Source organism: Vespula vulgaris, chromosome 2 (genome assembly GCF_905475345.1).
Source record: "Vespula vulgaris chromosome 2, iyVesVulg1.1, whole genome shotgun sequence".
NCBI lineage: Eukaryota > Metazoa > Arthropoda > Insecta > Hymenoptera > Vespidae > Vespula > Vespula vulgaris.
The window spans coordinates 3,486,161-3,499,569 of NC_066587.1; the positions used below are offsets into that span (position 1 = coordinate 3,486,161).

General features: G+C 39.9%; 1 protein-coding gene across 14 annotated transcripts in view; it reads left to right on the forward strand.

Moving 5' to 3' along the window:
• The window catches only part of LOC127072822 (uncharacterized), a 224,804-nt gene extending 212,279 nt beyond the window's left edge, over positions 1–12,525 (forward strand). For all 14 annotated transcript variants that reach the window (XM_051013579.1, XM_051013583.1, XM_051013584.1 and 11 more), the window contains 3 exons: positions 5,161–6,074; positions 6,792–7,317; positions 10,406–12,525. In XM_051013579.1, the coding sequence (XP_050869536.1) occupies positions 5,172–6,074; positions 6,792–7,317; positions 10,406–11,349 (2,373 nt within the window). In that variant the 5' untranslated portion in view covers positions 5,161–5,171 and the 3' untranslated portion in view covers positions 11,350–12,525. The remainder of the gene's footprint in view (positions 1–5,160; positions 6,075–6,791; positions 7,318–10,405) is intronic.
• The last annotated feature ends 884 nt before the right edge of the window (positions 12,526–13,409 follow it).

The following is a 13,409-nucleotide window of genomic DNA, read 5'->3' on the forward strand; positions in this document are numbered from 1 at the left end:
ATGAATTTGATATTTGGGACTGTTTAAAAATATTCTTTGGTTACAGGAACCGATTACATACGAGTGAGCTTCCTAAAGGAAGGCATGTGATCATGCAAAAAATCTATTTCATTCTCTTGTCGACATTATACTTCGTTTATGACTGCTCTCACTCTCATGCGAATGTCGCAAAAGTCCCCAACCTTTACACGCCATATTCCCACCTCAATTAACATATTGCGTAATTATTTCATTCCGTATCGACCCGAGTCAACGCGCGTGACAAACCGCCGCGGAACAGTTGCTCCGTTCCTGGAAAATGTTTCGCATTCATTGATCGTTCATGGATTCAAGAGTCGACATTCGATAACTTTATCGAAATATTTATTCAGTTTCCTTTTTTTAGCCGATTACTATATTAGGTATTAAAAAAAGTCGAGTGTCGCATTTTGATGACTCACTAAAGCGGATAACGCTTCGACCGATTTCGATGCACCTATATGAAAAATTAAAATTGAACTTTACCCGGTGAAACGTTTTTATAAATAACGCGATTATCCCATTCGAGGAAGATCATTTTTTTCTCTTTTTTTTTTTTCTTTCTTCAATGTATTTTAACATGATTAATAATTATGAAACGGAAAAAGATTATTAAATGGAAAAAATAATTATTGAATGGAAAAAAATATTTAAAAATAATTAATCCTCAAATGAATATATCTTTGTACGAGTTAAGTCGTACCCTAAATACAATATATTCGCGACGAACCAGCACGATCGTCTCAGGCATCTGATCATACCGGGAGAGACAATATAATATCTTTCGTCTTCAAACCCGTTGGGAAATTTTGCCCTCTAGACCCCCTTTTAGTCCATCATCGAGATGATTATCACCCATTACCATTATGTTCATATTGCTAATTTTGTATATTAGTTATACTCGCTTTCCTATTACGTACTAAACACCAACATCATTTTATCACCCATTTTAACATTAAAGTATTTATAGTAAAATAGGTTGCATTCAGAAAGTTTTCAGATGATAAGTCTGAAATTATAAGTGGCAGTTCATGCTTCGGTGGATAAAATGTACTTTTTAAAAATTTCCTTGAATTTCCTTCGGTCAATTTGTTCCTATTGTTGAAGAAAGTTTACGTACGCTCACGCATTTAAAAAAAATGTCATAATCTATGTAGAACTTTAAGCAGAATCGAAAAATTTTATTTCAAGGAAACGATGGTGATTGCATGAGACACTTCTGGTAGTCGTACCTACAAACTCGTAAAGTACAGCTGAAAAAACTTACGAAACGATAGGGAAAGAGATAAACCCCGATATATTCGATCCCCAAAGGTCTCGAGAGTTTTCCGATTCACGTTGATCGGAAATCTGGGCATATGCGTTTAAGTACTCGTACGACTGTAGCGTGATTTCAGTATCAGGGTTTTTTTTCACGATTTCACAGATAGCTGGTCTATCTCGGTGAATCTACATAGAAAAACGAAAACCTAAAAGTCACACGGCTTTAACCGCAACACATATTTCGAGAGCAGTCGGGAAAAAAGGAATATTCTATAGATTCGCTCTATAGAGCGTTATGAACGAGAAGGTTAAGAGAAAGGGTAAAGAAAGAAAAAAAAAGAACAAGGCAAGAAAGTAGCGATAATAATCTCTCTCTAGCGCGTCCACGTGATAGATGAAGTTTTCGTGAAAACGACACAGCATGACCAAGAGAAGCTAAGTATGCGTGTAACGTCCAAGGACTCTTGATTGATAGACCGAGTGCTAGTAAATTTAAAATTCCATAGTTCTGATAAAAATTCGATTGACTTCGCTCTTGACCTCTCTTCTATTTTTATTCTCCTTTCTTAGCAAGCCTTTTTCCCTAAAGCTTTTATGTCCGTCTACTTTTTCGATATCGTAGGTTCTTCCTTCTTCGTTCTTTCTTCTTTTCCTTTCTTCTCCTTTTCATCCACCTTACTTAAATCGCTATGAAAAAGGACGCGTAGCCATGGGAGTCTTTTCCAACGTGATGTAACACACGTGTCTCTCTTGGAGAAAGGTTCCCTTTGCGTTAACTCTTCCTATGGGCCACTTCTCTTTATGTCGGCTAATGTAAACTCTTTACTTTCGTCTCTTCCTGCATATCCAATGTTCTTTCTCTCGTTGGTACTAGTTATTTACAAGTCAAATGCGTACGATCGATGCCTGGTAAAAGAGAGAGAGAGAAAGAGAGAGATATGGTGGTGGTTGGATCGAGGAAACCGATACCGAGGCCAACGAACGTATAACAGGGGTTGAACATTGAAAAGAGAAGAGGACAGAATCGGAAATAAATGTGATCGGACTTGGGGAGCGCACGTTTACTTTAGCTTTGAACGTTCTTCTTTGTGCATGGCTAGTATCAACAAGAAATAACTCGCAAAAAAGGCAGCTATCAAAAGATCAAAAAGATACCGGAACAAGAAGAAGTTACGGAAGGATTTTATCCAAAAGCAGAAGAACTCGTACAACCATGAAAGTTCGTTCGATCGATGACTCTCGTACTCTTTCTTCTTCCCGTAGGAAAACTCTTCCGCATTACACGACCACCTGCACGTCTGGAAAAATTTCTTGTTGCCCTGATCTTTCTTCCTTTCTTTCTTTTCTTTTATTCTAAAAACGCGTAGACGTTTCTCCGAGCTATGCATCTTGTTTCTCGAACTTTTCATTATTTCGAGATTGCATCCTTGACTATTCTCTTCCTTTTCCTAAACTTTTCCTTCCTTTTCAACGTAATAACGTTACCACGATTGTGGGTTGCTTCGTGGGTGGTGAAAACGTAATGCATGCATAAAGTTGTTTTCGACGTAATTCTCAACAAAACGACCCGCGGGACGCTTCTACCCCTAAGTCATAGTCCGTTTTTATTATTTTATTACGACGTAATGTCAAGGCAATGACGCTAGCTTTACAATTAGCCCTACGGAGCCTCAAGAGGCAGTAAAAGGGCATTCTTTTTCTTTGGAATAGGAAAACTTTCGAAGAATCCCTAACGCCTTCTACGCGCGAATAATTATAATATTTTTAGCCTTCAACATTTTGGCCTCGTTTCGTAATGACAATAAAAACAACTGTGACTGAGAAATGAAAAATAATAGAGAAAAGCTCGGTAGAAAAAACTGATTTAAAAAATCTCGCTGTAAAATACGAGAAGAAAGAACAGCTGTGTTACTTTCACCCTAGAAGAGTGTACTATTTCAACGAAACTTTGTTCTCGAGAGTTATTATATGCGACTCTCTCAGTGAAACTTTTCTGACGTTCAATAAACCACTACTACGACAAGTTACGTTCATTACGCGTCCGTAGAAATGATAAACTATCTTATACGAAAACTCTGTTCTTTTTTTTTCGCTTTTATCCACCCATATCTGACAATCGGAGAAAAGAGCTATTATCATCGCTCGAATATTATTCTCGATCTCTTAATTCTTACGACTTTCACGGTACCGTTCGCTCGGCAGTAATAGAATTCGGGCACGCTAACAAAGTCTCTCAACAGAATTTCATTATTCGAAGTAACAGGACTGCTACATCGGACGTTAATTCTTCTATCGCGCGACATTGAAATTTATAACCCTCCGAGCGATTTCCGTTAACCACCGCGCTATAACTCGGTCAGCTCTTTCGCCGACTTTTGGAATAAATTCAAATGGTAAGACTGGCGCCACGACGGTGTACAAGCTAGCTTACACATCCAAGTCCAAACCCTTTCCTTCTTTCTTTATCTCTCTCTCTCTCTCTCTCTCTCTCTCTCTCTCTCTCTCTCTCTCTCTCTCTCTCTCTCTCTCTCTCTCTCTCTCTCTCGAGCTATTCCGTATTCCTTTCTCTCGTTTTCGTACTACGTCCCAGAGGGAGTAAGAGAGAACAGGATGAATTGCATCGGGCTCTGCCTGCTGGCGAAAAGAGTAATTTGATGCACAACCTCGGACTCCTCGGGTCTGAGCAATAATAAAAGGAGTAAAGTGTACGCTCGAGCGCAAGCACGCCTCTTCGGACTCGCCCCTTGCCGTGTTGTATTAATTTAACTTTGGCGACACGTCGACGGCACGGCCTGCCGACTCCACCATGTCGTGAAATAGAAGAAAGAAAGAAAAAGAGAAAGGGAGAGAACGATATTAAGCTAAATTACCGAAGTTACCTACCAACGTGTAACTCCTTCTAAAATTAGAAAACGAAAAGACGGAAAACAAGGATCCTGGACGATAGTAGAAGAAAAGAGAGATATCGCAAAGAAAGTTTAAGAGAGCGAAAAGATAGCTTCCAATAGTAGCCACCGGGTTCCCTTTCTGTTAAACGACGCATCGAAATCTTCCTTTCCAAACGATTTACTTCGAGAAGGGCGTTTAGCTTCCGGCCGTTAAAAGGATTTCTATGATTAACGAGGTTCTCTCGAGAAATCCGTGAAATTTGCTTGCCTAACGACTCTTCTCGTACCTCGGAAAAATAGTCACCCAAAGTTTTTCCATTTTCAGGGAGACTAGGTATCACGTCCAAATATTTCAAAAGCTTTTCGAACTTTAGTGTTCACCGCAAAAATCTCGCTACAATGGTGGCATTAATTCGACTTACTTTGCTATCGTTAGCTTGTTTCACTCTTCCCCGAAACGAAAACAAAATGCGCGTATAGAAAGTGGGCAATTGACTCGCATACAAATGAATATCCTATTACAATTTGCATAGTTGAATGAATATAGAAGATAAAGATTACAATGCTCCGAGAAAAATACGAGAGTTTGGGCATACGACGCGCGGAGATAAAAAATATAGTTATAGCGAATTTTACTTCTTTAGAAATATAAAATTCTGCTAACTATGAATAACCACTTGCAAAAATTACGGTATTCTGAATGCAGTGTAACAAATAATAAACTTTTTTATAAAACGTACCTCCAAAGGTAAATAAAACAGAAATTTTTAATAATAAAAATATAAATGGAATGAAAATGAATATATTTTTGTTCCTCAAAGTTTTATCATCTTTGTTGCGATAATCGCGTTAAGCTTAAAACGGATAAATTTATCTTTTTTATCGTGGAAAAAACGAACGACGACGTTATACACCGTAGCCTAACACCGTAGATTAAATGCTACATGCTTAGTACGATTCATCAACGACCAACATTTACCTCTGTTAATAGAAATCCTCAGGATGGAGCTGACAACGGCGAGGTTGTTACTCTACTTGATGCTGACAATGGTGGCCATGTGCCGAGGACAAGATGTCGCGCAAGACTGGATGCAATGCACTGCGTCGTCGTGTAAATGCAAATGGGTGTCCGGTAAGAAAACGGCTGAGTGCATGAGGCAGAATCTAACGCAAGTACCGCAAAACTTGTCGTCGGAGATCCAGAGTCTAGATCTCACTGGGAATCGAATACCCCACTTGATCGAAGACATCTTCAAACTGAACAATCTCGTGAATCTTCACAAATTGGTACTACGCGAGTGTGGCATCGAGACGGTGCATCCAAAGTCGTTCAGAGCACTGAAGATCATAATCGAGATCGATCTCTCAGCTAACAACATTAGAACGCTCCATCCAGGTACTTTTGTTGAGACCCTACGACTCAGAGTGCTGCTCTTGAATCAGAACAAACTGAGGGCCCTGGAAGATGGTTTGTTCTTCAACTTGACCTTCTTGCAAAAGGTTGAGGTATCCGATAATAGATTGGAAAGAATCGAGGAAAAGACATTTCGCAATTTACCTGGTCTCCAGTCCCTCACTTTAGACGGCAATAATCTGAGCGTACTCAAGCTTCACAGTTTCGAGAATCTACCGAAGTTGAACAGTCTCGAGCTTCAGAATAATCCTTGGAACTGTAACTGCCGACTCAAGAGATTTCGCGATTGGACGATAGAGCGGAAATTGTACACGAAGCCTAACACTTGCCAACAACCAGCCAATCTTGCTGGGAAGATGTGGGACGAGGTCAGCAGCGACGACTTTGCTTGTCGTCCGGAAATCTTTGCGATAGGACCAGTGGGAAAACTTGAGATCGGCCAAGGAGATGCGAAACTCTGGTGCAGAGCCACGGGCATTCCTCGACCTCAGGTAACCGATGTCTTCCCTTCGATCTTCTACTTGTGATATTCCAAAGACAATTTTATCCTATTACTTAAAAAATACCGGTAAAAGTACAATTTCTTCTAATTCGTCTTAAGTTCAATCTTCTCGCTTCCATTTCGCTGATTTCGAATGAACGCCTTTAAGAAGCTTGAGAAATGCGCGAGAGCAATTTGTGAAGCCTGGCGATATTTCCAAGTAAGGACTGGCACGTAGAACACGTTTCCTTCTTCGTAAACGGTAGCACGCTAGTCTGTTCCGGGTTATGCATTCACAGACGATCTAGTGGGACATATTTGTCTCGCGTCTCGTGACATTCGGAAAGTCAAGCAGGAATACATTACTTATCACGCTCACCTTTCGGATATGACGAATACGATCGTACAGCCAGTATCTTAACCAGGTGTTATACTACGTCGTGTTCGCGATCCGTCATACTTAGGACTGTCAAGTCATTGCGTTTATGAATCGAATTAAAATTGGACGTTACTTTCCGAGGATGAAAAATGTCACGCGATGTTGACTCGATGGTTCTAGACTCATTTAGTTTCGCGATGGCCTTGCCGATTAGAAATTAAATTGTACTTCTTGAAGAACTATCGGACATTGATAAATATCAAATTCTTTTCGATTTGAGAAAAACTACGCTTCTTTTTTTGTTTTCTTTCGGTCGTTTTAACTTCATCGAATGTATTTTGTTTACAGCTCGTCTGGGTGCATCGGTCGAAAGTACTGAACAATCAAAGCAGACGACATAATGGAGAACGCGGCTATATTATCGAATCTAGCAACGATTGGTTGAATTTAACTATCCCTGATGTTGGTCCATCCGACAAAGGTGATTATGTTTGCCTTGCGAAGAATCCAGGTGGTAGCGTAGAGAAGAACGTAACTCTGAGCATCGTGGGCGACCCCATCAGTGGCAGGGACAGTACGATTAGCCTACCTTTGGCTATAGGACTGGGTATTGCTGCCCTTCTACTTCTCTTCGTCACGGTGACGCTCTGTGCTTGCTACTGTCGGCGTCGTCGAGATCACCATGACGAGAAAGGCTTGGAAGCAGTGTCTCTGGAACATCATGGTCTTGGAGAACAAGAGAAGTCTCTAATCACGACCATAAACACCAGCTCGGTTAAAACAGTCAGGCGATACGAGGCACCCTCCGTGACGTCGCACGGCACCGAAATGACGGAGCTGAATCGAACCCTTCTCGACAACGACTCGGTCTTCGGTCAGTACACTGCATATATAACTAAACAATGTGCCGCCAGGTGCTAGCCGGAGTAACGATCGGTCAACCACAACCGCCGCTCCTATGCACCGCGTTTCGCTCTGACGTTAACGAGCATCGAATGTGACTCGTGAGAGCGTCGAGCATATACCTATCTTAAGATTATTGAAAATGGAAATATCACTTTTATTTCGAATTATTCTTTCCTATAGGTATAGCTGAATTTCCTAATTTTTATTTTTATCAAAATCATCTTATATATCATCGGCTGTTTATTTCGATCGATATTTCCGGACTTTTGTAAATATTGTATCATACATCTACCATAATCGATCGATGGAACAAAATATTTCAATCTTGTATATAGCCAAACTAATTTATAAAGTACTAAGTTTCGCAATAGTAAATATAACAAGTCACGAAGAAAAGGTACAAAAATTCAACGCGCTCTCTTGATTAGAATTACAGAGGTCGATATAGCGATTTAAGATTCAGGACGATACGATCGAGCAAGCACACGGTGCAATCGCTTTGTTTAGGGAAACAGTACCCGGCAGATAAAAACGAGGCTTTAATTTAAAGTCACAGATAAAAGCGATCCTTTTTCACGGTAAAAAGATTTATAATTCGATCTACCCGTTGGCTAAATAGCTTCTTTGGTAAATAAAGGACGCACTAAAAAGGCATCGCATTAACGAGCATGAACCTGACACATCGAAACGAATCGATTGGAACGGTTTTCTCCACAACGACGAGGCTTGTTACAGTTCTTTAAAGTGTCAGATCAACGTGGATGATATCTTTATGAGTTAATGAACGATCCATTTTTATTCACGATCATGTCTTTCGAAAGGAAAATAAATCGAGAATACAGTACCTCGCTCTCGCTTTATCTTTTGCCGGAGATAGACAAATACGTATCTCTTTTAATTTTACACGAAATTCCTTCGTCAATAGCGTACGTTTGTTCTATCCGAATATGCAAATATAGAGAATCGCGAGAAAAATATTGCATATCTAACGCTACGAGTTGAAAAGAGAAAAGCGACAGAAAAAAGAAAACACGATAAAAGTGAGAGAGAGGGAGAGAGATAAATTTTCCCCAAAACTGATTTAACTTGAATAGAACGAAGAGGAAACAACGTGATTGTGGATGAAATGTTTTGAAAAATCGATATTATTTTTTTTTTTTTAGTTTCATCTATTCGCAAGTTATTCGTTTATCGCTCGCTAGAAAAATTCTATGTAATAGAATATTTTGGAAAAAGTAAAAATTCTTAATTAAACACTCGTTTGTTCAAAATAAATATTTCTTCATTGTTATTAGAGGAAAATAGAATGACTGTGTCTTACCGTATAAAAGAGTCATAATAGGAAAACAAGAAAAACAAAATTTCACCATTATTTCATTATGCTACTTTCTTTTCCGTGGACGAGAATACAAAGAAAGGGCATAACAATGAGGACAATATGCCCGGTAAAATAAAACGTTAATACGGATGAGAGACTGCAATTTTTGCATGAATTTTCATCAAAAAACTTTCTACGATATCCTGCTGTTTACTTTCGACTTACTATATAATCTTCCGGGATATCAATTTTAAAGTTTACACTAAATGTTATTGCCAATCGGTGTATTAATTGTATAAAAACTCTGATAATCGAATCCATTCTGATCGAGTAATCGCCAAAAAAAAAATTATAAAAACTGTGTTCAAATTAGGCAACGAAATTTCGACAATAGTCGTTTCGATCTTCACAATACTGTTACTTCGAAATGCAGAGAGAATGAATATAACGTTTGCCTTGTCCAAATTATGTTCACATAATAGAGAGACGGCGGATCTCTCCCTTTTGCGTTCGCTGCTTAACCACAATAGGACTGGCTCTCGACCACGCCGTAAATAATTGCAAACGTCTCCTCGTCTCCTACATGTTGGCTTTGTGAATCTCCACCGACTGGACTGGTCGGTAGGTCCAGTCATCACGATTTCGATATGCACGTTAGAGACTGTCCTCTTTCCACTATGCTCGTTAAAACATATAATTTCTGTTTTCCTTTTATTTTGCTCTCTTTTCTTCGTACAAAATTAGATTTTCTTTCGTTCTTTCTCTTTTGTATCTTTTTATTACGTTGCTTTATCACTACCTGCAAAATCTTTCAAGTTACGCTTAAAAAATACGCACGTACGTATAACGTAGAGAAAAATAATTAATTCTAAAAAGCTTCTTACGTTTTACGATTTTTTTTTTATCATATTTCCTTCGAAATTAATTTCGAAATTAACTTCGAGATTAGTTTTGGATAAATAGATAAAAAACAAATATATTTGTTAAAATAAAAATTCCATCGAGAATTTGTAGAATATTCAGTGTAATTCGATCGTACTAATGCTGCATCCTTGATGGAGCGTTAATTTCTGTCATGGAAGGATAAACGGTCGGGAGTTTCGGATTACCGTTCGTCGACGGGCGTAAAGCTTAAACGTGGTACTCGTTAACGCACGGCATCGTTAGGAAAATTGTACGATCGTTATGTCGCGACTTCGATCGTGGCATCGAAACTACGACGATCCTAATATAAACTTCAAGACACGACGAAGGCAAGTTTGCACTTCGTCACTTCGTTAGTCGCAAGCTTTCTTTTCTACGAAAGTTTCATGGTGATTTTTTCCGAGTATTTTATCAATAAGTTACTGGCTTCGACCAAGAATCTGTCTGATCATAAGTATTGAAAAAAGTTGTTCAGTTCGACGACGTATAATTCAGTGACGTAATCAAACTTCTCTTAAAGAAAACTTGTCCAGTTTAATATTTCTTTCAGGAATGTTTTAATTGATGGGAGCGATAGTAGCGTGCTCGTTGAGAAAATGAATTTTCAATTGAATGTAAATTGTGTGGGTCCCCTTGAAAATGAAATATTTTTTTTCGCTGTCGAGAAGAAATCGTGACAAAGTATCGGTCGACCGGACGGCTTTCTCTCTATCTCCGTCTCTTTATTTTAAGTTTATATTCATTTCTTCGCGCAAGCTCTTTTAAAATTTTCTTTTTTAACGTTCGTCCTTCCCCTTTGTTTCTCTTTTGACAGCTGACGGTGTGGTCGGTAGCGGCGTGATCGGCAACGTGGTCGGCGGAGGATTGGACGAGGAAAGAGAGGAGGGTCCGAGGACAACAGAATTCGATAACGGTGGTGCCGGTGGAACTTTGAGCCGTGTCGGAAGTGGTACTTATCGACAGTATCCACCAGACCTGTTGGCCTTCTCCGGTGGTCGTGGCGCCTCGCCGACCAGTCAGGCTTCTACAGCACCGGACAACACTCGTCTTCCTAGTCAGCAACATCAGCAACATCAGCCGCAGCAACAGCAACAACAACAGCAGCATCAACAACGACAGCATTCGACCTCGAGTCCGACGTCTTTGAGCTATAACTCGCCACCCGGACAATATCCTGCGACTTTCAAGACTCTCCCTCATAATCGAAGCGTCACACCGTACGGTCTCGCGGGATCCGCAGTAGCACCAGTGATGCCTCGTCACGGATACGTCACCATTCCAAGGAGACCTCGAGCTCCCAGCTGGAGCAGTGGCCCACCGACTTCGCCCACGGATGCATTAGAACCCGTCTATGATAATTTAGGCCTACGCACCACAGCAGACGGCAGCTCTGTGCTTTCCCTAAATAAAAGTCCGGAAACCGGATCTTCGGTCAGAGGAAGGCAGATTCCTGGTACACCGACCTCCCACTATGCGACCATGCAACGAAGCACTCCCAACATATTAGCCGGTAGTTCGAACGCACTCGGTACCCTCGATAGATCGGCACCCGAGGGTGCTCCCGAGGCCATCTCTGATTGGTCCATTAAATTGGCCGATGATACTCTCGATATCAGCTCCAGATCCCTCGGATTGCAACAACAAGGTAACAACACGTTAGGTAGGAAGATTCCACCTAGGCCACCTCCCAAACCCAAAAAGAAATCGACCAACGGACCTCTCTACGAAGACGAGGATGAGGACGGCACGGAAGTATGATCCTACGAATATAATGGACGATGAGGACGTCGGGTCTTCCTACTTCTTCGTTCCCGTCACTACTACGTCGAGCCATACTACTCTATTGAGTCGCCGGCGAACTCGGGAAAGAAACCAATAGTGCCTTCATTCGAAGATTTCGATGATTCTTCTTCCGACGTGAACACAAGTCGACGCGGTTCTTCTTTCGAACAAAGAGACGATGCCACGACATGACGATGACGAGAGGACGACGATTCGTCGTTTTATCAAACGTCGAGCTGATGAGGGATGAAGACATACGGACTATAATTCGCATAGGATGCGATTTATCGCTCTTTCTCTCGATACGCGTTTTCTTTTTCCCCCATTTTCTCTCCTTCTTTCTTCTTTTTCTTTTTTTTTTCTTTCTTTCCCCATTTAAATCTTTTCGTTCCTTTCATTTCCTCTTTCGCTTTTCATCGGCTCGTCCGACAAGCAAGATTAGAACGATTTCACGATTTATGTCGCGAGATATTGCTTCGCGAAAAATCTTATGCGATATTAAAGATTTCGTAGAATGTTATTAATTGAGAGGCAATGAGACAAGTAAGAATTATTAGAAAAACGTAACTTTCTTTCTAAGCTAACCTGAATTATTGTTATTTAATCCGATAAATCGAGCTTATCCTCGGTTGGTTAAAGATTATATCTATTCGTTAAGATAGAGGAGAACTTTTCCAATATCCACGACGATCTTCTTCTATCTACCGCGGTTTCTCAATTTCCGAGGAATCAAGCTGAGCAACGCGTCGTCGATTTTCTCTGGTCGCTCCAAACGACTCAAGTCACACATTCTTTAATGTCGTTCAATGTCCATGTGAAACTCTGTTTCGTGATCGACCAAGCAAGCATTCGTGGTTTACGGTTGTCCGGCTATAGAAGCTTTTTGCGTTGATGAAAGGTGTTAAGCTTATTTGACAAGATTGAGTAAGCTACTTCGAATGTCGTATCCATTGGGGCGCTTTATATAATTATTTCCAACATTTTATCGGTGTTTTAGATTACGGATGAAAATAAAATGAAGGAAGTATATCGTTTCGTGGAAAAAAACTTTGAACATTTTTTAATGCCACGGGCAAAGTCTCTAGGGGGATAAGATTGTAAAAAAAAAAAAAAAAAAAAAAAAACAGAAAAAAACAAAAAAAGGAAAAAGAAGAAATACGTTCTTTTATTCATCCGCAATTGTGACTCTTGCAACAAGTTGTACAATTTTGACCCTAAAAATTCTCTCTCTCACTATGAAAAAAAGGAAAAACAAAAAGAAGAAAGGTGAATAGGCCCGGAAAAGATGGTTTCGAATAAAATGCAGTAAAACTATAACGATCCTCGTGGCTCGTGGCCAATAAATCCAGTGTCAAAGAACGACCTTTCCGGGGAGAGTGGTTGGAATCTGCCGTGTGAAATACTGCCGGCAATGCCGAACATCGTGTTAGCGAAAAAAGCTTTCCCGTATTGCATTCGATCGCCACGGATCGCCATCGTTTATTTAGAAAACGCGCGAGCACGAAAGCTGAGCGAATGAAACAGAAACGAGGAGGAAAAAAACCGTGTTTTACCTTTCATAGGTCGAAATAAAATGGTCAATAACATCGTAAGTTGGAAATAAAGACGTAAAAGCGGACAGATTCTATGGCGATATACGATATTACGTGATTGTACCTGAATCTCGAAGATCTCGTTGCTATGATGACAACAAATTTCCATTTTTATCGAGCTAAAGCTGAAAAACAAAGTCTCCTTGGTACATCTACCTATCGAAATATTTTCTTACTATACGAATTGAAGAGTATTGGTTCTTCCTTCAAACATGCTCGTCGATAAATTTCTATCTTCCTATCGTCATACATATCTAATTTTATATAAATATATTTTGATTGCATTACGTTTATATTTCTCACTTGTCTCGTTCAATCGATTTAGTTCATTGTCTCTCAATTAATATGATTGTTAACATTTCAAACGTATATTAGATGGTTTCGAATCATACATGATTCCCTGTTTTCGGTATTGTGAAAAAAATATTGTTAGGTTTTTAATTG